The sequence below is a fragment of the Theobroma cacao genome, chromosome 8 (genome assembly GCF_053813885.1).
Source record: "Theobroma cacao isolate CCN51 chromosome 8, ASM5381388v1, whole genome shotgun sequence".
Taxonomy (NCBI): Eukaryota; Viridiplantae; Streptophyta; class Magnoliopsida; order Malvales; family Malvaceae; genus Theobroma; species Theobroma cacao.
This window is the reverse complement of record NC_142646.1, coordinates 3,570,144-3,594,417: the sequence shown is the minus strand read 5'-3', so window position 1 is coordinate 3,594,417 and position 24,274 is coordinate 3,570,144. Positions and strand designations below refer to the sequence as shown.

Genomic DNA, 24,274 nt, shown 5'->3' with positions numbered 1-24,274 from the left:
CCCCTCCATATGGCACCAAACTGCGTTGGCGACCAAGTTAAGAGATTGTTGAAGACAAAAGAATTGACAAAAGGATGCTTTATCTCCAGTTCAAGGAAACTAAGCTGAAAACATACTTATAAACCATTTTGAACTCCTAACTTGTCTGCGCAAGATTGCCGAGGATTCTCAAAATCTTCATGGACCTCTGACAAAAACTTGCCTGCAAACAAAAACGTTAGGTCTTCAAAAACCATGTCGCCTATTGGGGTTCAACTCCATATTCAGGATACTCATGTATTTCTTTTCTTTTCTTCCAATATTTTTCTAGTTTCTTCTTTGCAGAAAGAAGAGCATAACATGAAGGAGATAAAGTTTCCCTCTCGAGATACTATTTAAGTAACTTCATATTCATGCAATATTTTTGCAGGTGATGATAGATAATGGCGTACTCCAACTCACATTATCGAACCCTGATGGAATTGTGACCGGCATTCGATATAATGACATTGACAACTTGCTGGAAGTTCTAAATGAAGAATCGAATAGAGGGTATATGTCTCCTTTGCCGGGGGATTCCATCTTCATTTACTTTCTGTTCTTCACTTTGGTATCGATTCTGGCAGTGACTTAAAATCATGGTGCCTATATTTTCCAATGTAACATTCAGGTACTGGGACCTTGTGTGGAGCTCACCGGGTACTGCTGGAACTGCTGGCTTATTTGACGTGTAAGATTCATTTTTAGTTTTAGTTTATGCGTAAATTTTTTTTTTACCTGTCAATCCAGTTTGAAGTTAAACCTTCACTGAAGTTAGTTTTTTCTTTTACGGCTTGTCTAGTTTTCATTCAAAAACATAACTTTATTTTAGTTGCAGATTCGGGAACATCTTCAATTATGGTTTTATCAAGTCAATTTGATTTCATATAAAAGCTAATTGTTAAAATCATGTTAATATCTGTGCAGGATTAAGGGAACAATTTTTAAGGTTATAGTGGAAAATGTGGATCAAGTTGAGGTTTCCTTCACAAGAACGTGGGATTCCTCCCAAGAGGGCAAGGTTGTTCCTCTAAATATAGACAAAAGGTCCTTACTGCTCAACCCTTTAACCTGCAATATTGTCTCATAGAGTTATTATTATTATGAAGGTTATATAAAAACTATGTTCATACTTTACCAGGTTCATTGTGCTGCGTGGTTGCTCAGGCTTCTACTCTTATGCCATTTATGAGCACTTGAAAGATTGGCCTGGTTTTAACCTCGCTGAAACCAGAATCGCATTCAAGCTGAGAAAAGACAAGTACAATAATAAACTTATCCCTACTTTTTTTCTTTCAATTTAGTGAGGAGTAGCAAACATAAATAGATTGAACTATAATTATACACCCTGTGAGTTCCTCAGTCCTTACACAAGAAATTTCCACCTTACGGGAAAGAAAACTTAAGACAGCTAACAGCAGAGTTTCTTGGGTGGACAGGTTTCACTACATGGCTATGGCAGACAATAGGCAAAGATACATGCCTCTGCCTGATGACCGGTTGCCAGGAAGAGGTCAAGCCCTGGCTTACCCAGAAGCAGTCCTCCTGGTTGACCCCGTGGAGCACGAGTTGAAAGGAGAGGTGACCATTTTCAGTGCATAAATAATTAAAGATATCGTTCTCTCCTTAATTTGCTAAACAAAGCAATCATCTAGGAATGAATGAAAATTTGGCTAAAAGAAATCCTCCAATGTGACTTATCAGGTCGATGACAAGTACCAATATTCATGTGATAACAAAGACAGCCAAGTTCACGGCTGGATACGCACTGACCCACCAGCAGTGGGATTCTGGATGATCACGCCCAGCAACGAGTTCCGCTCCGGTGGACCCGTCAAACAGAACTTAACCTCTCATGTGGGCCCCACAACCCTTGCTGTAAGACCCTGGCGGTGACTTCGATAGGAATATAGAAATTTTTTTATATGAATAATGATGGCTGCAATTTAATCATGATGAAAATGGTATGACCAGGTGTTTCTCAGTGCTCATTATTCTGGAGAAGACCTGGTGCCGAAATTCAGTGCCGGCGAGGCCTGGAAGAAAGTCTTTGGCCCTGTTTTTATCTATCTCAACTGTGCAATGGAAGGAGATGATCCGCTTTCGCTTTGGGAGGATGCTAAAGAACAGGTTTAATCTGGGGTTTGGCAGGAAAGGCTGCAGTCATTTGGACAATAAACTTTACAATTAGAATGCCTATATCTGATGATCAATAACTTAATGGCTTTCAGATGATTACTGAATTCCAGAGCTGGCCTTACACTTTCCCAGCTTCCGAGGATTTTCCTAAATCGGACCAACGGGGTAGTGTTAGCGGCAGACTTCTTGTGCATGACAGGTAGATATGCAGACTTTTTGCTGCACTCTTTAGTCCTCTGGCATTTTCTTGTTTTAGTCAACTAAATCTATTTAAGTTGATTTCGGAAAGTTAAGCTAAAATCCTTTTTCTTTAAAAATGAATAAGAGTTGACAACATCATAATGGTTGTTCACCATTCTTCTTGTTTCCTGTGGGGCTGTCAGATGGTAAAATGAAAATAGTGAAAGGAAGAAAATTGTTAATTAATTTCTCTTAATCTTATGTAGCATAGCAAACACAGCCAATTGATTGGATCATGTTCTCAGTTTTTTGGGATTATATTGTCTAGGTACGTTAGTGATGACAACATACCAGCAAATGGAGCTTACATAGGATTGGCTCCACCAGGGACTGCTGGGTCATGGCAAAGAGAATGCAAGGTGATTTTGTTAACCCCTCCATTAGACTACCATTTGCCCATGTAACGAATTAAGCCTATCTCGTACTCTATATAAAGTTCATGCCACCCGTTTATAGCATATAGTATGTAGGATATGATGGAAACACGAGAAGCAATGGCGGGGACAACATTTCATAGATGTAAAATTGGTTTCAAGCAAACACTTACACATGATAATGCGCCTGCTATTTTCCCGAATAGGACTACCAATTTTGGACCCAAACAGACGTGAATGGCTATTTTTTGATCAATGACATACGAACTGCTGATTATAACCTTTACGCATGGGTTCCTGGTTTTATTGGAGATTATCGATCTGATGTTGCTATCACAATAACTCCAGGTACATTCTTCGAATTTTAGCAAATTGTTCAAGCTCTATAATTTTCGCAGGTATTTGTAAGTGTTTTAATGTCAGTATAATGTGATACAGGTAGTTATATTGAGGTGGGTGATCTCATTTATGAACCTCCGAGAAATGGACCTACATTGTGGGAAATAGGCATCCCTGATCGTTCTGCTGCAGAATTTTATGTCCCAGATCCTAATCCTAAGTACATCAACAAACTTTATGTTAACCATCCGGATCGGTTAGTCTTCATTCTTTGTCCCAACTGGTGATATGGTTTCTAATAATGTTATCTTGGGCATTCTTTGCATTTCCGAATGCCATTCCAAAAATAATTTAGAAATTCTGATATTTATTTATGATAGTCCTGAAATAATATCCCTATGATCATTTTCCACGGTTGTCTTTTCAATTTTGCGTACAAACATTTGTAGCAGCTCCATGTAAGAAGGTCCTCTGCAATTTGCAAATGCTTTGCTATAATGTGGTGAAATTCAATATAAATTGAGCATATGTACCCTTCCGTTGGCAGGTTTAGACAGTATGGACTATGGGAAAGATATGCAGAACTGTATCCTGTTGGAGATCTAGTTTACACAGTTGGCAGTAGTGACTATAAAAAAGATTGGTTCTTTGCCCAAGTAACCAGGTAATAACCTTTCATTATCATTCCATGGCAACTTCGTTTATCATCTTCATTTTGAACATTTACGTTTCATTTTGATTTCTTCCCTTCCAATTTAGCAACCTTTTGGGGTTTTGGCTGATACAGGAGTTCCATTCTTCTGTTAGGGGTCAACTTTTCATATCTTAGCTAAACCATGTCTCTTGCACTACAGGAAGACTGATAATAACAAGTATCAAGGAACAACATGGCAAATTAAATTCAAACTTGACAATGTGGATCAGAGTAATTCCTATAAATTACGCTTGGCGATTGCATCTGCAACTTTATCCGAATTGCAGGTATATAACTACATTATTCAAATTTTCAACTTGATAAGAATACCATGGAAAGAGATTCTTACTGTCAAACTGCAACCTATTCAGCATGCAAATTCACCCTAGTACAAAATGAATTTTTTGATCTACAGATTCGAATTAATGATCCAAAAGGAAATCCTTTATTTTCAAGTGGACTATTCGGGAGGGACAACTCAATTGCAAGGCATGGAATTCATGGACTCTACTGGCTGTACAATGTAGATATACCTGGAAAACTGCTTGTACAAGGTGATAACACTATCTTCCTGACACAGCCACGAAGCAGCGGCCCGTTTCAAGGGATTATGTATGATTACATACGATTAGAAGGCCCCCCAACTTCAAGTTCCAAGAAAGAACATATGAGTGCATTGTCATAGGAGATGGAATTGGATCATAATCGTTGAACGTTTGTGATTTGTCTTGATCAAAGCTGTATTAAAGTAATACATTTTTGTTTAATAGATTGTCCATTTTTGAAAAATTCTGAAAAATCAATCCCTTACCAAAAGAAAGAAGGCCATGAAATGAACTGCATTGCCAAATTTAAGAGGTTGCTAACAAGAGCCTAGCCATGCCCATGTTAAGCTATAACTTGGCTTTCCACCGCAGCGGGGCAACCTGCAAAGGAACCCAACTTTCCATAATAAATATCTTTTTATTTTTATCAACGATAATTAAATTCTTTTCATTGACTGACCCAGATGCTCATCAGTTACCAAAATAGCCTATCTTCATTTAATTTAAGCCGGGTATCCCACTTGTAACTTCAAGTAGCTTCTTTTGTTAGTTCTATTTAACAATCGGCTAATAGTTATTGACGGTCATAAAAGAAATTTCATTTCAATTAAATCTCAAAAAAGTTTTAAATTACAAGATAAATTGATACTGGAGAATTTCTCTCGTACTTTTTATTGAGAAGGTTTTATTCTCTCAGATCGAGGTGTTAGAAATGGAGAAGAACATTCAACATGGAAAATATTGATCAAAGTGGAAATGAAACCAGAGACAAGGCAACTATTGTAAATGAAATTTACTTTCATTTATTCACAGAGCCATAAAGTTGGACTGTTAAGGCAAAGAATGCTGGTATTTCCTTGTCCATATCTAACATTCAGCCAGTGAATCTATAACTTGGATTCTTTTTTAGTTAAAAATTTAAAATAACTTGGAATTTAAGTCTGTATTTCAATTCCACATGCAAAAGGCTTGACCCCATAAATCTGCTTACATGTGACCTATGCTTGTCCTATTGCTCCATTTTGAAGGGTCCATGGAAAGATTGCTCCTATAAAAGAAAACGGGAAATTCTTTTAAAAATTGAACTTTGAAAACTTAACGCACCATTGGCTCACAGATTCTTGGTCTGCTTGAAAACTTGGATTTGAGCCTTTGACATGCAATCAGAATTCAACAGTTCAACACCAACCGTTCAAGCCATTGGTGTCCTTTGACCTTTTGCACACCTTTTTGTGAAGGATTCATGCACCAAACTAGCGGTGACGGCAAAGTAAAGAGACTACAAAAGAAATAGTTAAGAAACCTTATTATTTCAGCTCCTAAAGCGGAAGCTTTAGTCATTATGATGTAAATACTCTTCACGTGTCTACATTCTCCATTATATACCCCTACTGCACAGACCTCCCTATTCTTCTAAATCATGTAAGTCACGTGTTTGACAAACTTTTTTCTTGTCTTGCCATAATTCACCTTATTGACATATTTCCACTAAGCTTACCGGTTCCTGGTCGTCGCTGGTGATTGCCATTGGCAAGGCAGCAGGGCTTGACCATGTCATCTCGGGGAGTGCAGTTAGATGTCCAAGATAAATATGTAAGAACTTTTGTTTCTTACTGTTTTGCAGTTTCATTTTTGGTTTCTTTTTGTCCTGTTTCAGAATTTTAGACCAAGTTCCGGCTTCTTCCTCCAGTTCATTTAGAGTTTAATATGTCATGTGCAGGTGGTGATGGATAATGACATACTGCAGGTGACAATATCAAACCCGGGTGGGATTGTTACCGGTTTGCAATATAATGGCATCGACAATTTGCTTGCTGTTGAAAACGATGAAACTGATAGAGGGTACACAATTCCTCTGCTCTTTTTCTTTTATTTTTCCTCTCTTTTTGGTGCAGGGGAGAAAACAAACCAAAATCAAAAGCGTCTGACATCTATATCCCCCAAATTCTTCTATTTAGGGAAATGAAGTGGTAAAAAACTATTGCATAAAATACATGTTCTTCAGCCATGAACTGCCTAAAGGGTAGTTATGAACAGTAATAATCTGCAGAGATCTTGAGAAAATGAGGTTGCAAACTCAGGTTCAGTTTTGGCATCAACATGGAAGGAGATTTTTCAAACACATACAAAATCAGCATTTAGTTTTATCAATTTTATTTCTTTATTCACTTCTTTTCAACGTTATGGGAAAGTTTTTTGGATTTGTACGTGGGATTGGTTTTGTGATTGAGTAACTAGATGTTGATTTGATTTCCCTATGGAATCTTAAAGGTATTGGGACCTTGTCTGGAATCTAGCAGGAAGGAAAGGAACAAAGGGTAAATTTGACAGGTATGTCTCAAAGTCTCTCCCACGAAAGGCATTGTTGTCCCTTCAAAGCTAAGTTTTCCTATTTTAGATTTCATTCTTTTTTTGTTTGGTTGAGCCACGAAATGATTGCTAAGCAGGATTGAAGCAACAAGCTTTAATGTAATAGTGGAAAATGAGGAGCAGGTGGAGCTCTCATTTACTAGAATGTGGGATTCTTCCCTTGAAGGCAGAGTCGTTCCCTTGAATATTGACAAGAGGTACTCAATCTGTTAATTATATCCAGAGCTTGCTATTTCTGAATGTGATTTCAGTTACATGATGATAGGGGAGATTATAACAAAAGCAAAAACTTTTGAGTATCTTTTTCAGGTTTGTAATGCTTCGTAATTCCTCAGGATTCTATACCTATGCAATTTACGAGCACTTGGAGGAATGGCCTGCTTTCATCCTTGACAGGCTCAGGGTCGCATTCAAGCTCAGGAAAGACAAGTAGGCACAGTTTCCCCATCTTATTTTATTGCCACACTTCCTTTTATGGAGTAAATATAAAACTGATTTGGGAGAAAATGCCGGTTCAGCCTCTACCTGCTTTTACCTAAAAGGACTTCTTGCTTCACTAGAGACAAATCATTAGAGCAGAATTGCAAACTGAATGAAAAAGTCAATTACAAAAAAAAATTGTAAAATAACTCACAAGCATTGGCAATTTCGAGACACAGGTTTCATTACATGGCTATGGCAGACAACAGGCAAAGATGCATGCCCCTGCCTGATGACCGGTTACCATACAGAAGCCAAACCCTGGCCTATCCCGAGGCAGTCCTACTCGTTGATCCACTGGAACCGGAGTTTAGAGGAGAGGTTGTTTCTAAATTTCTAAGTAAAATATAATTGATCAGGATACTTTATTTTCAATAATGTGTCCTTATTCCTTCTCTTTTTGGGTGTGGTTTGGTTCTTTTCAACCGTTGACAACCTGTGCAGGTAGATGACAAGTACCAATACTCATGTGAGAACAAGGACAACAGGGTCCATGGTTGGATTTGCACTGACCCCCCCGTCCCCGTGGGGTTCTGGCAAATAACACCCAGCGATGAGTTTCGATCTGCTGGCCCCCTCAAGCAAAACCTTACCTCACATGTCGGCCCCACCACCCTTGCTGTAAACGTTTCTTTCTCTTTCTTCTCTTTTTCAATTTTTTCCCTCTTCTAGATAAACTGGTAGGTAAAAACAAGGACCTTTTCAAAGGAAACTTAGGAAACTATGTCATAGTTCGATACTTTTATCTAACTTCTTCTTTTACGGCAAAAAAAGCACTAGTATTGACTTTGATTACAATCCTACGACCAATTGATCAGGTTATGCACAGCGTTCATTATTCAGGAGAGGATTTGTTATTGAAATTTGGAACTAATGAGCCCTGGAAGAAAGTTTTTGGCCCTATTTTTATTTACCTTAATTCTTTGTCCAATGGAGGTGACCCACTTTCACTTTGGGAGGATGCTAAAGAACAGGTTCAGCATTAAAGATACTCTAATTTCATCTTCCAAGTTAAACAGTTATCTATTTACTACTTTAAGTGGCTAAAACAAAAAGTTCTTCTTTAGATGACAATAGAAGTACAAGGCTGGCCTTACAGTTTCCCTGTTTCTGAAGACTTTCCACAGTCTGATCAAAGGGGCAATGTCAGTGGTAGATTATTAGTGAAAGATAGGTAATTTACCTGATCCAGCCTTCCTGAACAAAGCTGTAGTTTTGAATCATTAGCATGAACATACATTTTTCTTGTTTGCTCCCCTGATAATTTGGTCAGAAATTGAAGGCCATCACGTTGTGTTTTTTTCTTCAATTTGATCTAGATATGTTCACGATGACAACATACCTGCCAATGGTGCTTATGTGGGCTTAGCACCTCCAGGAGATGTTGGATCTTGGCAAAGAGAAGTCAAGGTAATTTTAATTTCACACGTAGCATGACATGATCACCCTGCATTCTCAATTGAGGGGAGCTATGAAATAATCAGAATTTTTTCATTGCAGGGTTATCAATTCTGGACCAAAACTGATGAAGATGGCTATTTCTGCATTAATAATATTCGGACCGGAGACTATAATCTATACGCATGGGTCCCTGGCTTCATTGGAGATTATCGATACGATGTTATCATTACACCAACTGCAGGTCTTTTATTTTAGTTCTTTGTATATTTTTGTCTTCAGAAACCTCCTAAGCTCTTGTTATGAAATGTATTGAAAGATCATTAACATTTTGAATTTTGATAACCAAATGCAGGCTATGATATTTATATGGGTGATCTTGTATATGAGCCTCCAAGAGATGGCCCTACATTGTGGGAAATAGGAATCCCAGATCGCACTGCTGCAGAATTCTATGTCCCTGATCCTAGTCCAGTATATATCAACAAGTTATATGTTAATCACCAAGACAGGTTAGCTTCCCTTCCTGTGATTTTAAGGATTCTATAGAGGTACTTGGCATTAAAGCAGCAGAATCATGAAGCTTCTTGATTTCTTCATCTTTTTTTTGGGGCATTCATTCCTCAAATATCGAAAAGATCACCACATTGAAATTAACAGTGCTTTTCCAATACAATTGATTTGTTCATTTAAGGTTTAAAATTCAGTGTCATTGTTTTTATCATCCATTGTTGGCAGATTTAGGCAGTATGGATTATGGGAAAGATATGCAGAGTTATATCCTGATGGAGATTTGGTCTACACAGTTGGCGTTAGTGACTATACAAAAGACTGGTTTTTTGCGCAGGTTACCAGGTATGTTCTTTTCAACACTTATATTTTTTTCTAGATCACTTGTATTCCTCCCCACCTAGCTCTTGGTTTTCCAATAAACACTCGAGGTTTAGAATACTGCCAAAATAAAAGCAATCTTTCTTTTGAATTGCAGAAAGAAAGATGATAATACATACCAAGGAACTACATGGCAAATCAAGTTCAAACTAGACTGTGTAGATGAGAGCGGAACATACAAACTGCGATTGGCATTGGCTTCTGCACATGCTTCTGAACTTCAGGCATATAATTTTTCATCGTTCATCATTTTGTGATGTTGTTGGAGTTAACTTAGAATATTGAACCTCATGATTCCTGGAGATTACAATTCATGCTAATTTACACTTTTGAATTGAAATTTTTTTTTTCCTTTTTGAAGGTACGGGTCAATGATCCTGATGCAATTTCTCCTCTGTTTTCGAGTGGTCAAATTGGCAAGGACAACACAATTGCGAGACATGGAATTCATGGGCTCTACTGGCTGTACAATGTGGATATTCCAGGAAATCTGCTCCATGAAGGAGATAATACCATTTTTCTAACGCAATCAAAAAGCACTAGCCCTTTCCAGGGAATTATGTATGACTATATTCGTCTAGAAGGCCCTCCATCTTCTGACGCCAACAAGAGACCTTAGTTTTCCTTTTATTGAAAATTAATTGGGATGTCCAGGAAATATATTGAGAAGAACAACATTTTGTGAAGGAAATTGTCAATGTCTGTGTATTTGCTTCAGTTGATTAGACCATAATCTTGCAATGTAGACTTGTGTTGTATTTTATATGTAACAGAAAAATCCCTTGGATTTTGATGGAAGACACCCACAACTAAAGGGTGCTTAAGTAACATTGAATTGAGACCAACTTGCAATCAGGCTTTTTTTCTTGCCTTACTTAATTAGCCTTGGTTGATGTGGATTTGATAAAACTGAAGGCTGTTCATAAATCTATTTAATTGACTTGTTCATCAGGATATCGGGCTTATGTTAGGTTTAATACCATTTGTACATAACATCACAAGCTCTTCTTTCCAATTTAAAGTTTTTAAACTTTTGCACTAATGATCATTTAAATATTAGTATGTGTTTTTATCCCATTTCACTTGGCAAGTTTATCAAGCATCATGTTGGCCAAAGATGTTTTGACTATTTAAGATTAACTCAATTCTACTTTAGCGTGGCATGTTAGACAACCAAAGTTGAAATTTCATCCAGCTAGGAGTCTTGTCGAGCCAATCGATTGGTTAATTGTGGAAGCAAGGCACCCTCATCCATATTTGTGCATAAAGCAATCTCACACAAAATGTGGGTACGTCAAAACAGGTTAAAGGATGCTTCATGAATACCTAGTTCAGTAAACCAAGGTGAAACTCACCCAATGCAATTGCCACAACCTAAAGAGATCATAAAAAAAATATGGAAACGAAAAGAATGCTTTTCCCAGTTAAAAGAAAGTTGGTGGGAAAACATTCCTTTTAAGCCTTTACCAGCTACTGTTCCAGGAGGGCTTCTGAATGAAGCATGACAAAATGTTAGCCCATATATAGTTGGATTTTTCTGTCAACTTTTGAAATATCATAGCTCAGCTGAAGAAATTCCAGGGATTAGAAAGGCAAACTATGTCATGGCCAGGGGTGCAACTGCTTATTCGAGATCATTATGTAATTTTAGTTAATTTCTTTGGTAGTTATTTTATAATGTTGTGCATAGTCTATAAAATTTGAATAATGTTCTACCATAACACCTTTTATATCTTACTACTTGTGGGATTATTTTTACCACCTTGTCTATGATCATTGTGCCCGGTATCGGTCAAAGGTACAATCTTATGGTGACTCTATCAAAAATAGCATCTCTTATAGACTGAGCAGGACGTTCTTAGCTAACATCCTTGAAAAATTACAACAAAGTTCTGTTTAGATTTTAAACGAAACCATTGCTGCAGGTGGTAATGGATAATGGAATACTCCAAGTGACAATATCGAGTCCTGACGGAATTGTCACTGGGATACGATATAATGGCATCGACAATGTGCTTGAAGTTCAAGATGAGGAAGTTGAAAGAGGGTAAAACCACATAGCATCAACACTACTGCCTAGAATCCCTGTCTCCCATGAGTTCATTTGTCCTTCCAACCGTTATTCTTATTAGAACTCAATTTCAAATGCGATGGACAGGTACTGGGATCTAGTCTGGAGTAAAACAGGAAGTACAGGAACAACAGGAACATTTGATGTGTATGTCCTCTATCTCTCTTTTATGAACTATAGCATTTTCAGTTCTATTTCATTTCAGAAGTTAAACTGATAGCAATGGCTTGCAATTCAGGTTTAAAGGAACAAGTTTTAAGGTTGTTGTAGAAAATGAGGACCAAGTAGAGATCTCATTCACAAGAACATGGGATTTCTCTCTTGAGGGCAACGTTGTTCCCTTAAATTTAGACAAAAGGTCTGTGCTTGCGCCCATATAATTTAAGGCCATTCATACAAAATGTTAAATGTTAATCAAGGAAGGTAAACAAACCCAATTTTGTTGCAATGATGGATTTTTAGGTTCATAATGCTTCGAAATTCTTCGGGATTCTATTCCTACGCCATCTTTGAACACTTGGGGGAATGGCCTCCATTCAATCTTCCACAAGTCAGAATTGTTTTCAAGCTCAGAAAAGACAAGTATACAGATCGCCTCCATCTTCTTCAGTTATTTGATTATGTTTTCATACTTTTATTTTTCTCATTTGTTTTCGGTTAATTATTTATTTTTATTATTTACTTTATTTAAAAAAACAGCAAGCAGAAGTATAAGCTTAGCTTTTTGGCTAGATAAAATTTTAGATATTTGACAGATGTTATTTTAACATGTTAGCAAAACCTATGGTTTATCCTCTAAATTATTGAATATTTATTATTCATGCAGATTTCACTACATGGCCGTAGCAGACAACAGGCAAAGATTCATGCCCCTGCCTGATGACCGGTTACCAGACAGGGGCCAACCTCTGGCAACACCAGAAGCTGTCCTGCTTGTCAATCCTGTGGAGCCAGAGTTCAGAGGAGAGGTATTTGTATATATTTCAGTCCCCTTTGTGTAGTCTAGAACTTGACCTATCCGATTACTACAATTTACTAGCTGAGAGAAAACAACTCGATGGGAGTTAAAAGCCGCACATCATTTAACATAACAGATGTTCATTAGCTTACATAAAATATTGGGTCATGACTGATAAGCAGGTGGATGACAAGTACCAGTACTCATCCGAGAACAAAGATCTAAAAGTTCATGGGTGGATATCCTTGAACCCCCCAATTGGTTTCTGGCAAATTACTCCCAGCAGTGAATTCCGGTCAGGTGGACCCGTCAAACAGAACCTGACCTCCCATGTTGGCCCCTATGCTCTTGCAGTAAGTGACTCAATTAGCTCCTTTACAAGGATTGTAAAGTATTAGTTAATGAAATATACATGGCAACATAGTTCTCCTATATCTCATAAATCCTCCAATCTTTGCGACAATAGGATTCGGTCTCAAGTCAATGAACATTATAGATGCACCATAGACTGGATTCTGTGGTCTTTAATGATATTTATGCGATTGTATTAACTTGTTCAAAATTCAAAATGGTGAAATCAGATGTTTCTTAGTGCTCATTATGCCGGAGAGGATTTGGTGCTGAAGCTGAACCCAGGAGAGCCGTGGAAAAAGGTTTTCGGCCCAGTTTTTTTGTATCTGAATTCTCTCTGGGATAAGGACAATGTATATTCCCTTTGGGAGGATGCTAAAGACCAGGTAGAATAATAACAACATAGAATCCTGCCTTGTTTCTGTGTCGGTGGACAAGAGCTTATATAAATTGGTCTCCAGATGCAGATGGAAGTCCAGAACTGGCCCTACAGTTTTCCAGCATCAGAGGATTTTCCAAAATCAGACCAGCGGGGCAAAGCATGCGGCAGATTAAAAGTTCAAGACAGGTTGCTTTTGTTTGTAGTGCGTAATTAGTTTATATTATTTGCTAGTATTAATGCCAACAGGAATCCCCTCCGAAGTATTGCTAAATTTTTTATCTTTATGATTTCTACTTCCTTCTTTGTTCAAGTTCTCAAAAAAAGTAGGTTGAAAAATCCATAAAGCCATGAAAATTATCATTATTCAGGTATGTTAGCTATGACTGCATTCCGGCAAACGGTGCTTATGTGGGCTTGGCACCACCAGGAGAGGTCGGATCATGGCAAAGAGAATGCAAGGTGATCAAGTGCTCTACTCAGTACTACATTGATTATTAAGTCAATGTTGATCTACTTTTAACTGACTGTAATGAGATGAGTGGTTAACCGTGAACTTAATTGTTTATTTACCTTAAGGTCTTGGGGTCAAGTTTTCTAAACCAACGACCCCATTCCTTATGAACAAGCTTCTAAGCATAGCTATAGGAACATAGTGCAATATATCAAATGTTTAGCCTTAATATGGGTCACCAAATTCTTAACAGGGTTACCAATTCTGGACCAGATCAGATGAAGATGGCAACTTTGCAGTCGAGAATATAAGGGCTGGTGAATATAATATTTATGCATGGGTCCCTGGTTTCATCGGAGATTACAAATATGATGCTGTCATTAACATTACAGAAGGTCTTGATTTCTTAATTATGAACAATAAGAAATTATACTGAATTTTTGTTGTCAATTATATTTTATCTCTTCTATAGAAAATGATCTTTTTTAATCTCCGATGATATGCACGGCAGGTTGTACCACTGACGTGGGTGATCTGATATTTGAGCCTCCAAGAGATGGTCCTACATTATGGGAAATAGGCATACCTGATCGCTCTGCAGCAGAGTTTTACATCCCTGACCCTGACCCTATGTACATTAACAGACTTTATGTCAACCATCCTGACAGGTTAGTTAATCATGCTGGTACAATCTTTGAACTTGCATCAGGATGATTTCAAAACGATCCGATATTTGATTGAATGGACTCAATTCACCAGAATTTCGAATAATTGAAATCTAAATTGATGTAATGGCCAGGTATAGACAGTATGGGTTGTGGGAAAGATATGCTGATCTATATCCAGATGGAGACTTGGTTTTCACAGTTGGCGATAGTGACTACGAAAAAGATTGGTTCTTTGCTCAAGTTAACAGGTTCAGCTCTTCAACTTCGTTTTCCATTGATAAATCAGCTTGACTATATAAACAGCTTATTCAATACCATAAAAATGACTATCCAAACCATTCCAACAAAAAAATATGAAAACCATTATACTGGCCACATTTTGGACTTCATGCCAAGTATTAATAGCTAGAATTTATTTTGGCTGCATTACAGGAAGAAAGAAGATGGTACATATCAAGGAACTACATGGCAAATCAAGTTCATGCTCAATATTGTAGATCATACTGGAACTTATATATTGCGATTGGCCCTAGCAACTGCACATCTTGCTGAATTGCAGGTATGCAGCACAATGAATTCTGGACTATGGTTTCCTATGTTCCTTGGACATTTCATGTCACTCTATATGGAACTTGAATTTGAACTGTATTTTCAATGTCATATGACAGGTTCGGATCAATGATCCAAAAGCAGACCCTCCTCTGTTCACAACTGGACAAATTGGGCATGACAACACAATCGCAAGGCATGGAATTCATGGGCTCTACCGGCTTTACAACGTAGATGTGCCGGGAGTTCAGCTTGTGGAAGGGGAAAATATCGTTTTTCTGACACAAGCAATAAACACTGATCCACTTCAGGGTATCATGTATGACTATATAAGGCTAGAATGTCCCCCTTCTAGTTCCAGCAGAAAGCTTTGAATATGTATATAATAGCAGAATTCTACCTTTAGATTGTTGACTTCGTAAATTGTATTCACAAAAATCGCATGGTTATGTTTTTAATGAGGTGATTGTTCTGTTATACTAGAGAAATCCAGCTTAAGATATCCGTGATTGCTATCAATTTACCTTCATAACTATTTTGCTATCAATGTATCTAGATCATTTCTCGTTGGGCTAATGGATCCTCCAAAAGGTTTGAGATCTCTACTCTAGCATGATATATTTGGGTTTGCTTCTAATAGTAATAAGATAATTTTTTGGGCTTCTTCTCACCCTTGTGCCAATGACAAATATAATTAAAGTAAATATTTATTCCATCCAAGAAACTAAACTTCATAGCTCAAGGCCTGCAACTTTAGCCGAAGAGCTTAGTTTTTTCCAAGACATCAACGCGTGGCTAATCAATTGAATTAATGTAAGGGTAACAGAGTCAAATGTCTACCTTTGAGGTTTGTCTGCTCTAGAAAGAAAAGGTAGAACGTACTAATTTAGTACAAATGATGATAAATTTGATTCCAGGGGGCAACCTAATCTATATTAGGTGTTGAAAAGATGGCGGGAAAAAAAAAGTGAACTACAAGAGAGACAATCCAAAGTCATACATGTCAAGACTTTAAAACAGCATCTGGCAAAAAGGACTAAGAACTACAGAAAAACCCTTTTTTACTTGAAGTAATGGAGTCGACTAGGGGAAACATATCATCAATACATCTTGTGTTTGAGTTCTGGTACAAATTATGAACCAAAGAATCTTTATCCTTTAGCTAAAGCTGATTGGCTTGAGAAGTGCACGTTTTTTTCAACTTGTTTTGCAAGCTCAGCCTCCGTAAGTAAAGGCTTTTGGAAGAATGATTGAAATCTGATTAAGCAGAGACGCATCGGGACTTTCAGCTGAAGGATGAAGGTTGTTAGTGTTAGGTGCTTGAAACGCACTATAGGAAGTCGTTTTAATAAGTTTAGTTTTTTGAATCTCTGTTATACCACAGTCATCTGTGTCGTTTCATTTACTTTAAAGTTTGAAGAACAGAGTTTGTTGTCGTTTTGGCCGGCAGTCTGTTATCCGTTTCAAGTTTTTGTTTTGGTTACCGTTGAACCTCTCTCAAGAATCGATGCTGGTTCATTTTCTTGTTAGATTTCAGATCCTATTTTCTAGTGTTATTTTACCGAGGCTAGATCTAAGCTCGGTTAATCTTTGATTTGAAATCCTTGTATAAATACCGGAATGAAATTTGAAACTGTGAGAGGAAATTTTCATTTTCCAGAAAAGCTTGTTTACTGTTGTGCTCTTCTTCTCCAAAAATATTCCTTCCTTAGTCTTCCTCTGAGATTTTATACTGAAAAACTCAATAAAGGGCCATTTTGATTCAGCATAGAGAGCTGTAATTTAATTAATTGACTCAGGATCTCTCACAGCTTTTATTGAATTTTTAGATGTTTTTTAAGCAACAAAATACTTTTCATGGTGCAATCTATGCCTGGATGTAGAAACCATGATGTTTCAGTGAACTGCAGCATAATGCACGTGGCGGCTCTTGCACGGCTTTATCTTCTGCACCGGAGGCGGTTAGCGACTGAGTAAAGAATTCTCAAACAAGAAAGTAGAAGATAATTGCTTGCTCTCAAATCCAAGTAAAGCAATACAAAATCAATTCTTATAAGCCATGAAGTCTACGTTCCGCTTGCTGAGGCAACAAGAAGATTTTCATTAGATATATATATAAACCCCTAATCAAGACGATTAATAATGCATTGAATATATAAGTCCCAGGGAAACTGGAGGGCCTCATGCCAATATTACCATGTCGATTCAAGGGGTGCAATTGTATATTCAGGACGATCATGTAAACCAAAATTTCTTTCTCAACGATTTTATTTGTTTAAATACTGACCAAGTTAGAGAAATTTGAAATAAAAGAGTTAATGCCATGCACAGGTGGTGATGGATAATGGCAACCTCCAAGTCACAATATCAAAACCAGAGGGAATTGTCACCGGAGTCAGTTATCAAGGCATCGACAATTTGCTTGAAGTTCGTAACGAAGAATCCGATAGAGGGTACATGTCACTGCAACTTCCATTCTTAATTTATCCATTTTATATACTGTAGTTCGTCTATGGTCGACATTCTTTCTTGGGTTAAAAGAAATTGCCTCTATTTTGTTTTATCATCTTTTTCTTCCCTGAATTTTTTTTTTTAATTGGAAGTAATTCATATATGCAGGTACTGGGACCTTGTGTGGAGTGACGAAGGAACAGCAGGAACAGCAGGGACCTCTTATGTGTATTGAAAGAAATATGCCCGCTTTTTGCTTCCTTCTTATGATATACTACTGTAATCAATTTTTGTACTTGTACTAGTATCTAAGAAACCAATTAATATGCAGAATAAAAGGATCGAAATTCAGAGTGATCGTAGAAAATGAGGAACAAGTGGAAATCTCATTCACAAGAGCATGGAGTTCTTCTTTAGAGGGCAAGCACGTCCCTCTAAATATAGACAAAAGGCATGCACATGCAGCGACTCACTTCTATCTTTAATACATATTTAGCTCAACTGAGACACAAGTTTTACTGCCGATAAAACTTTGATCAGGTTCATAGTGCTTCGCGGATCCTCGGGCTTCTACTCCTACGCCATCTTTGAGCACTTGAAAGAGTGGCCTGGTTTCAACCTGCCACAAACCAGGATCGTGTTCAAGCTTAGAAAGGACAAGTATGCAGAATTTCCTCTTTGTTTAATTGAATTTTCCTTGTTCATGGACTCTTAAGACATAACCTGCCTGGAGACATTCTTATTTTCCTGGAGAAATTATTTGAAAGTTAGTCTTGGTTGGGGGTACTTCAAGTGCAGGCTTCGTAATTCTGTTTGATGGGCTTGAATTTTTATAGAAATTGTCATGTCACTTTGCAGGTTTCGCTACATGGCAGTAGCGGATAACAGGCAAAGGCGCATGCCCCTACCAGAGGACCGGTCTCCAAGAAGAAGTAGACCCCTCGCTTACCCTGAAGCTGCCCTACTTGTTCATCCCGTGGAGCCGGAGTTCAAAGGAGAGGTACACCCTTTTAGCTTTTCCCTATAGGCTTCCTATTTGTTTCATGAACAAACAAGGTCCTGTTGAATTTAAATTATGTTGTTTAAACTACAAAGACCTTTGGAGTTACCCGATGTGTAGGTAGATGACAAGTATCAGTACTCCTGTGAGAACAAAGATCTTTACGTCCATGGATGGATATGCTCCAATCCACCAGTGGGGTGGTGGCAAATCACGCCAAGCAATGAGTTCCGATCTGGCGGACCAATGAAACAAAACCTTACTTCTCATGTTGGTCCTACAAATTTAGCTGTAAGTAGTTCAAGACCCAAAAAGCAATTAGAAGTAAACTGTATGATGTTTAACCAAAATGCTACATTTAGATGTTTCTTAGTGCTCACTACGTGGGAGAGGATATGGTGCTGAAGTTTCAACGTGGAGAACCATGGAAGAAAGTCTTTGGCCCCGTTTTCATTTATCTCAATACTTTGATTGATAACGATGATCCGCTTTGGCTATGGGAAGATGCTAAAGAACAGGTTAGAAACCACAAGCCACACTTCCTTTACTGCATAATAAACGGGAAAATAACTAAGGTAATACAAATTTGATTTCAGATGTTGACTGAAGTCCAGTGTTGGCCGTACAACTTCCCAGCTTCAGAGGATTTTCCGAAGTCGGAGCAGCGAGGTTGTGTTAGTGGTCGATTACAAGTCAGTGACAGGTAGTACTCTCTTGTTTTTTGGCCTCTTTTCCCTGCTTGGTTCCTCTTTTTTATTGATTCTTCAGTCAGTCAAGGTACGTTTTGATCAACTTGCATAGTTTAACCTGTTTAGGCATGTCAGCGACGACTATATATCAGCAAACGGTGCTTATGTGGGATTGGCACCACCAGGGGATGCCGGTTCATGGCAAACAGAAAGCAAGGTAACTTTTTGGCTTTTATTTCCTTGTTCTCCAGAGCACTATTCTAAATCTGAATCAACAAAATTGAAAACCCAATTCGAACTACGTATATCAGGGTTACCAATTCTGGACCAGGGCAGACGCAGATGGCTATTTCTTGATCAGCGATGTACGGACTGGTGACTATAATCTCTATGCTTGGGTCCCAGGTTTCATAGGGGATTACAAAAAAAGTGCCATCGTTACCATAACTCCAGGTATCAAATTCTTTTATCTCTTCTTTTAACATCCAATACTAACATTTCCTGATCCGATGAAACAAATCTCATTCCACCAAGCAGGTTGTGATCTTGACATGGGTGACCTTGTCTATGAACCTCCAAGAGATGGGCGCACACTGTGGGAAATCGGCATCCCCGATAGAACTGCTGCAGAATTCTATGTTCCAGATCCTGATCCAAAGTATAGCAACAAACTATATGTGAACCACCCTGACCGGTTAGTTCTCTGTGCTGCGAATTTAATCAAGAGAACAGATTATTGTATAACTTCAAGACGAAGAAGGTAGAGGACTCGTGAAATCTCGATCATTTTCTTTTATCAGGTTTAGGCAATACGGATTGTGGGAAAGATACGCAGATCTATACCCTAATGGAGATGTTGTTTACACCGTTGGTGTTAGTGACTACAGAACTGACTGGTTCTTTGCTCAAGTTACCAGGTTTTCTCCTACTTATAAATAGTTTTCTATTTTTATTCATGTCTTTAAAACATTGAGTTCTGATTGATAGCAAGTGATGCTAAAGAAGACGAAATTGTGTCATTTCAGGAAGAAAGATGATGATAAGTATAAAGGAACAGCATGGCAAATCAAGTTCAAACTTGATAACGTAGATCAAACTGGAACCTATAAACTTCGATTAGCTCTAGCAACCGCACATGTTGCAGAATTACAAGTCAGGATCAATAACCCAGACGCAAATCCTCCTGTGTTTACAACTGGAGTAATTGGGCATGACAACACCATTGCAAGGCATGGAATTCATGGACTATACCGGCTCTATAGCATAGATGTGAAGGGTGCTCTGCTTATTGAAGGAGAAAATACCATTTTCTTGACACAGCCAATGTGTAGCAGCGCTTTACAGGGGCTCATGTATGATTATATTCGTTTAGAAGCCCCACCTTCTAACAATTCCACCAACAAACTTTGAACTTTTAATTAATATGAAAATAATGTCTAATACCACATCAATGTATCAAGCTGTGTTCAAATAAATGAAGGGGTCCTCCGTATATATGTTTTACTGTATTTACTCTAGCCGTTGTTACATAACAGGTAACAGGTTGACAAAAAAAAAGGCAAAAATTTGTAGTTGTATGAAAAGAAGGCAACACGTTAATTAATGTAGACTAATGTATTTTGATTACATGGATTTGTAGATTCTTTCCTTAGCATTCTCAGCCTCATCAGCTGCTTCAACCTGCCATTTTTGAGCTTGTAATTCAGCTGCCATCACTTCCTTCTCGTTTCTTGCTTTCAGCTTTTTTGCCTGTCACCAAAAACAAGTTAATCTAAGGCTTAAATTCACCAAGGTTGCAAGAAAGGGTAGTTCAAAATGGCTTTTAGTTTATACCTGGCCAACTAAGATGGCTTTGACATATCGACAACCCTCTTGCAAAGAAAGTGCAAAAGCTAAGCAATCCTTCTTGGTTCTAGACATAACAGACGTTTTTTGCTCTCTATTGGCGGCGGCGGTAGCGGTGGTCGTCGAAGTGTTTAGGAGTGGTGACTACTTTATCTCCTCCATGGCAACTTCTTAAGCAAACTGTTTTTGAGAACGGCATGTGCAAAGAAATGGAGAGTTTTTTACACGTCGTTCCTATACGTGGTAGCTTTGAACCACGCCACGTTTAGTTTATGTGGGCGGTTACAAGTCCGAGACAAGATGGGCTTAAACCCTGACGATACCCTTTCAACAATCAGAGTTCCATATAGAGAACCCGCCCAATGCCATTCTTTCATGGAAAACTAACTTATTGATTAAAAAAAATTACTATACTAATGCAGTTTCTTCTATGTGAAAAAAATAATTAATAACCGTATTTCATATTACTCTTTAAGAAAGCTCAAAGCCTTATTTCAGTTTTGTCCATGAAATAATATAAGTTTAGATGAGACGCCTCACTATTAAAATATCTTAAGTTTTAATAGAAACTACAAGAAGAATCGTCAAATAATTAACAAACTATCTTACGAAATTAAAAATGGATTAAAATAAATTGTTCAAACAATTTTAATCTTCAATTACATTTGAAAATTCCATTATTTATCTCATTTAAAAAAAGAAAGAAAGAAATTCTCAATATGGATAAGTTTATGGGCCGTCATTTGGGTCAGATCCGTCACAGCAGGAGGCCCGGACCCAAACCAATCAACTGGCTCTTCGTACGGTTAAAGAATGGAGGGGCAAAATAGTCATTCTATATATCCAAAACTGTGGCTCCTATATATACCCCCATCTACAAAATCTAGGGTATAAAAAGCCCCAAATCCTCTCCGCCCAAAAAAAAATTTCTCCCCTTTCACAAAACCGAACGTTAAACTCCTTGCATCTTCAAAGCTCTACCATTTCCAAACATTCACGATCCCTCTCAGCGTCGCCTTCAGATTTCGTAAATTCTTCCTTCAAGTTCAACTCCTAATTTAACTTTTTTCTTGCTTTCATTTCCTTAATTTTTTTGTAATTTCAACATCAAGATTCTAGATTTACAATTTTTTTTTGCAGATCGTGTGAACAATGGCGACGTTTGAGCTTTACCGGAGGTCAACGATCGGCATGTGCTTGACGGAAACTTTAGACGAGATGGTTTCAAACGGTACTCTCAGCCCTGAGCTCGCTATTCAGGTTCTCGTCCAGTTCGATAAGGTACTATTAACACCTGGTTCCGCTTTTCTGATTCTTTTTTGTGAATTTATTTATTCATTAATTTAGTTTTTTGTTTTTGTTAGTCTATGACTGAAGCCCTGGAAAGTCAAGTGAAGAGCAAGGTTGCCATTAAGGTATACTTTTTTTGTCAAAAAAAGGGTTTTTTTTAAGAAAAAAGAGAACAGAAAATTTTTTCTTTATCTTTTTGTTGTTTAAGGTGCTAATATATTGTATAATTCTCTTTTTTTTCTTCTTTTTTTGTCTCTTGTGGGTGTTACTCTGTTGATTGATTGGGTAAATTGACGGTGAGTTATGTTGGTGATCTGCTATTTCTATGAATAACCACGGTGATATATTTTGTTTTATGGAATGCTTAGTATTAATAAGTGCGGTGTTATAAGTGAAGCTGAGATTAGTTTGATACGGTCCCTTGATCTTCCCATCCTTTTAAGAAAGATAAATTATGACCATGCATGACTGGTGTTGATTGTGGTACATTAAGGTAAAAGAATTTCATATATATGGTATCTGATTGTAGCGATTGTTTACTATTATGTTTCAATAATGAATTGCACTTATAAGAAGGGAGAACTAGCACACACAGCATGTGAATCTTTTGTGTTAAACCATGCCTAGAAAGTGTTTTTAGCACAGTTTGGATTATTTTTAAGAATTTTGAATGGAGAATGGTTAATTATGTTTAACTTCTTTTTGACTTTTATGAAGAGTTAATTGTTAAACCACAGGCCATAGTTACCTCTTGTTGTCAAAATGTTCTCTTGGACCACTGTTGGTGGTTAGGAGTGCAGAGTAAACATGTCAATTCTATTTTCACAGCCTCACTTGTTATGCACTAATTTTGGGTTATTTTAATTTTAATATACTTGCTAGAGATGGAAGAGATCATGTGTAAAGTCCAATTTTCTTTACCTTGTGCAAACATCTAGATATTAAGCTAGGCCTTCTCTCTTTTTTTTTCCCCAACTTTTGTTGACTATGGAAGTTTGGTCATTTCCTATGACTTTCTTGACTCAGATATTGTTTTTCCTGCTCTTACCGTGAGATACATATGATTTAGAGAGTGTATAGGACATTTCAGGTGTAATTGATGTTCTTTGACAGCACATGCTGCAATTTTTGTTTGTGGCTGAGATTAACCAGTGAAATAAATTAGGAATATTTGTTTTTTGCCAATTCCATTTACTCTTGCTGGCTCAGAAATAACCTCACGCCATACAGAAGGCTTGAAATAATAGATCTGTGAAAAGCTTGCTTCTTTGATGAAGTTCTTTTTTTATCATATTCATAATTATGTAATACCTCTTTCTGTTATGCATTAAGCATCATTTTCTTGGTATTTCCATTTTGGTCAAATTTACTTGGCTTTCTAATTTATGTAACTGAACTTCTACTACTAAATCTTTAGCTGTTTCCTGCTGCTTGTTTTGGCCATTTATCATTTATAAATTTTTTATTTGAGGGCTTCTATATTTTTATTGAAAAATGTTCAAATCTACATACATTGTGCTGGCATTGCAATGCAAACCTGCGGTGATATTCCCATTTGAACACTGATCCAGTCTTGTATGTGCTACAGGGACATCTGCACACTTATAGATTCTGCGACAATGTGTGGACCTTCATCTTACAGGATGCTGTGTTTAAGTACGAGGATGCTTCTGAGACTGTTGGTCGGGTGAAAATAGTAGCATGTGATTCAAAGCTGCTCTCACAATGAAATGTCAATCAGTGTTGTGTCTGATGATGGTGGAAGGGGATGGTTGACGGAGATTGAACATATGTTGTAAAGCCATCAACCTTTATTGGATGAATTTTTCTTGGTACTTCATTTTGTTTTTCTTTCTGATAACATAATGGACAACGGTGAAAATTTTAGGACAAAAAGATGGAACCTCTGTACTTATGACAAGAATGGTTTCTGTTCCCTGTCAACCTATTTCACCAGCTTGAATAGGATATGGCGGTCTTATTAGTATATTCATGTAATGAGTTGCCTGTTTGATCTTCCCTTTTGATTGAATTGATTTTTCCTCTTCTAGTCATTCTGTACATTTGTCGGGCAAGTTCAG

At 37.5% G+C, this 24,274-nt stretch overlaps 5 protein-coding genes and 1 pseudogene across 7 annotated transcripts; 5 read left to right on the top strand and 1 right to left on the bottom strand.

Moving 5' to 3' along the window:
• The first annotated feature begins 13 nt into the window (after window positions 1-13).
• Window positions 14-4,593, top strand: LOC108663123 (uncharacterized; annotated as a pseudogene). The gene is made up of 15 exons (XR_016027944.1): window positions 14-276; window positions 410-531; window positions 606-709; window positions 946-1,065; window positions 1,160-1,279; window positions 1,458-1,599; window positions 1,723-1,896; window positions 1,993-2,148; window positions 2,250-2,356; window positions 2,666-2,756; window positions 2,978-3,119; window positions 3,210-3,366; window positions 3,658-3,774; window positions 3,965-4,091; window positions 4,220-4,593. The product of XR_016027944.1 is annotated as an uncharacterized LOC108663123 (transcript).
• Window positions 4,594-5,718: 1,125 nt separating this feature from the next.
• On the top strand, window positions 5,719-10,333 carry LOC18591840 (uncharacterized). Its single transcript, XM_018125999.2, has 15 exons — window positions 5,719-5,942; window positions 6,070-6,191; window positions 6,621-6,680; window positions 6,797-6,916; window positions 7,029-7,148; window positions 7,379-7,520; window positions 7,644-7,820; window positions 8,018-8,173; window positions 8,267-8,373; window positions 8,519-8,609; window positions 8,700-8,841; window positions 8,953-9,109; window positions 9,336-9,452; window positions 9,586-9,712; window positions 9,850-10,333. Exons 1-15 carry the CDS (start codon window positions 5,901-5,903, stop codon window positions 10,105-10,107), a joined length of 1,938 nt encoding a protein of 645 aa, XP_017981488.1. The 5' UTR covers window positions 5,719-5,900; the 3' UTR covers window positions 10,108-10,333.
• Window positions 10,334-10,838: 505 nt separating this feature from the next.
• LOC18591839 (uncharacterized) lies at window positions 10,839-15,517 on the top strand. The gene is made up of 15 exons (XM_007018228.3): window positions 10,839-11,129; window positions 11,414-11,535; window positions 11,647-11,706; window positions 11,798-11,917; window positions 12,022-12,141; window positions 12,386-12,527; window positions 12,700-12,870; window positions 13,099-13,254; window positions 13,330-13,436; window positions 13,619-13,709; window positions 13,955-14,096; window positions 14,213-14,369; window positions 14,501-14,617; window positions 14,802-14,928; window positions 15,038-15,517. Exons 1-15 carry the CDS (start codon window positions 11,088-11,090, stop codon window positions 15,290-15,292), a joined length of 1,929 nt encoding a protein of 642 aa, XP_007018290.2. The 5' UTR covers window positions 10,839-11,087; the 3' UTR covers window positions 15,293-15,517.
• Window positions 15,518-17,115: 1,598 nt separating this feature from the next.
• On the top strand, window positions 17,116-20,610 carry LOC18591838 (uncharacterized). The gene is given in 13 exon segments (XM_088808966.1): window positions 17,116-17,157; window positions 17,250-17,371; window positions 17,538-17,597; window positions 17,701-17,820; window positions 17,910-18,029; window positions 18,228-18,369; window positions 18,490-18,660; window positions 18,732-18,887; window positions 18,966-19,072; window positions 19,185-19,275; window positions 19,370-19,752; window positions 19,859-19,975; window positions 20,084-20,610. Coding segments are annotated over 13 exon segments (2,016 nt in total). The 3' UTR covers window positions 20,469-20,610.
• On the bottom strand, window positions 20,501-21,096 carry LOC18591837 (uncharacterized). The gene is made up of 2 exons (XM_018125474.2): window positions 20,892-21,096; window positions 20,501-20,807 (listed from the first exon to the last, which is right to left on the bottom strand). The coding sequence occupies exons 1-2, from the start codon at window positions 20,976-20,978 to the stop codon at window positions 20,682-20,684; spliced, it is 213 nt and encodes a 70-aa protein (XP_017980963.1). The 5' UTR covers window positions 20,979-21,096; the 3' UTR covers window positions 20,501-20,681.
• Window positions 21,097-21,795: 699 nt separating this feature from the next.
• On the top strand, window positions 21,796-24,247 carry LOC18591836 (transcription initiation factor IIA gamma chain / TFIIA-gamma (TFIIA-S)). 2 transcript variants are annotated; one of them, XM_007018224.3, is made up of 4 exons: window positions 21,796-21,930; window positions 22,044-22,184; window positions 22,268-22,318; window positions 23,782-24,247. In XM_007018224.3, exons 2-4 carry the CDS (start codon window positions 22,056-22,058, stop codon window positions 23,920-23,922), a joined length of 321 nt encoding a protein of 106 aa, XP_007018286.1. In that variant the 5' UTR covers window positions 21,796-21,930; window positions 22,044-22,055; the 3' UTR covers window positions 23,923-24,247. The 2 variants fall into 2 exon arrangements, with proteins under 2 accessions (XP_007018286.1, XP_007018287.1); XM_007018225.3 differs by having other exon boundaries at window positions 21,796-21,947.
• The last annotated feature ends 27 nt before the right edge of the window (window positions 24,248-24,274 follow it).

What these genes read in the sequence shown, in the direction of transcription:
- LOC18591839 (XM_007018228.3), top strand. Translation starts at nt 11,088, where the DNA reads ATGTCATGGCCAGGGGTGCAACTGCTTATTCGAGATCATTAT. An exon ending in GGGAGGATGCTAAAGACCAG is followed by an intron (nt 13,255 to 13,329) that starts GTAGAATAATAA and finishes ATTGGTCTCCAG; the next exon opens with ATGCAGATGGAAGTCCAGAA. An exon ending in CATGGCAAAGAGAATGCAAG is followed by an intron (nt 13,710 to 13,954) that starts GTGATCAAGTGC and finishes AATTCTTAACAG; the next exon opens with GGTTACCAATTCTGGACCAG.
- LOC18591837 (XM_018125474.2), bottom strand. Translation starts at nt 20,978, where the DNA reads ATGTCTAGAACCAAGAAGGATTGCTTAGCTTTTGCACTTTCTTTGCAA. An exon ending in AAGCCATCTTAGTTGGCCAG is followed by an intron (nt 20,808 to 20,891) that starts GTATAAACTAAA and finishes TTTTGGTGACAG; the next exon opens with GCAAAAAAGCTGAAAGCAAG.
- LOC18591836 (XM_007018224.3), top strand. Translation starts at nt 22,056, where the DNA reads ATGGCGACGTTTGAGCTTTACCGGAGGTCAACGATCGGCATGTGCTTG. An exon ending in TTCTCGTCCAGTTCGATAAG is followed by an intron (nt 22,185 to 22,267) that starts GTACTATTAACA and finishes TGTTTTTGTTAG; the next exon opens with TCTATGACTGAAGCCCTGGA. An exon ending in AGAGCAAGGTTGCCATTAAG is followed by an intron (nt 22,319 to 23,781) that starts GTATACTTTTTT and finishes TATGTGCTACAG; the next exon opens with GGACATCTGCACACTTATAG.
- LOC18591840 (XM_018125999.2), top strand. Translation starts at nt 5,901, where the DNA reads ATGTCATCTCGGGGAGTGCAGTTAGATGTCCAAGATAAATAT. An exon ending in AACGATGAAACTGATAGAGG is followed by an intron (nt 6,192 to 6,620) that starts GTACACAATTCC and finishes GGAATCTTAAAG; the next exon opens with GTATTGGGACCTTGTCTGGA. An exon ending in ACAAAGGGTAAATTTGACAG is followed by an intron (nt 6,681 to 6,796) that starts GTATGTCTCAAA and finishes ATTGCTAAGCAG; the next exon opens with GATTGAAGCAACAAGCTTTA.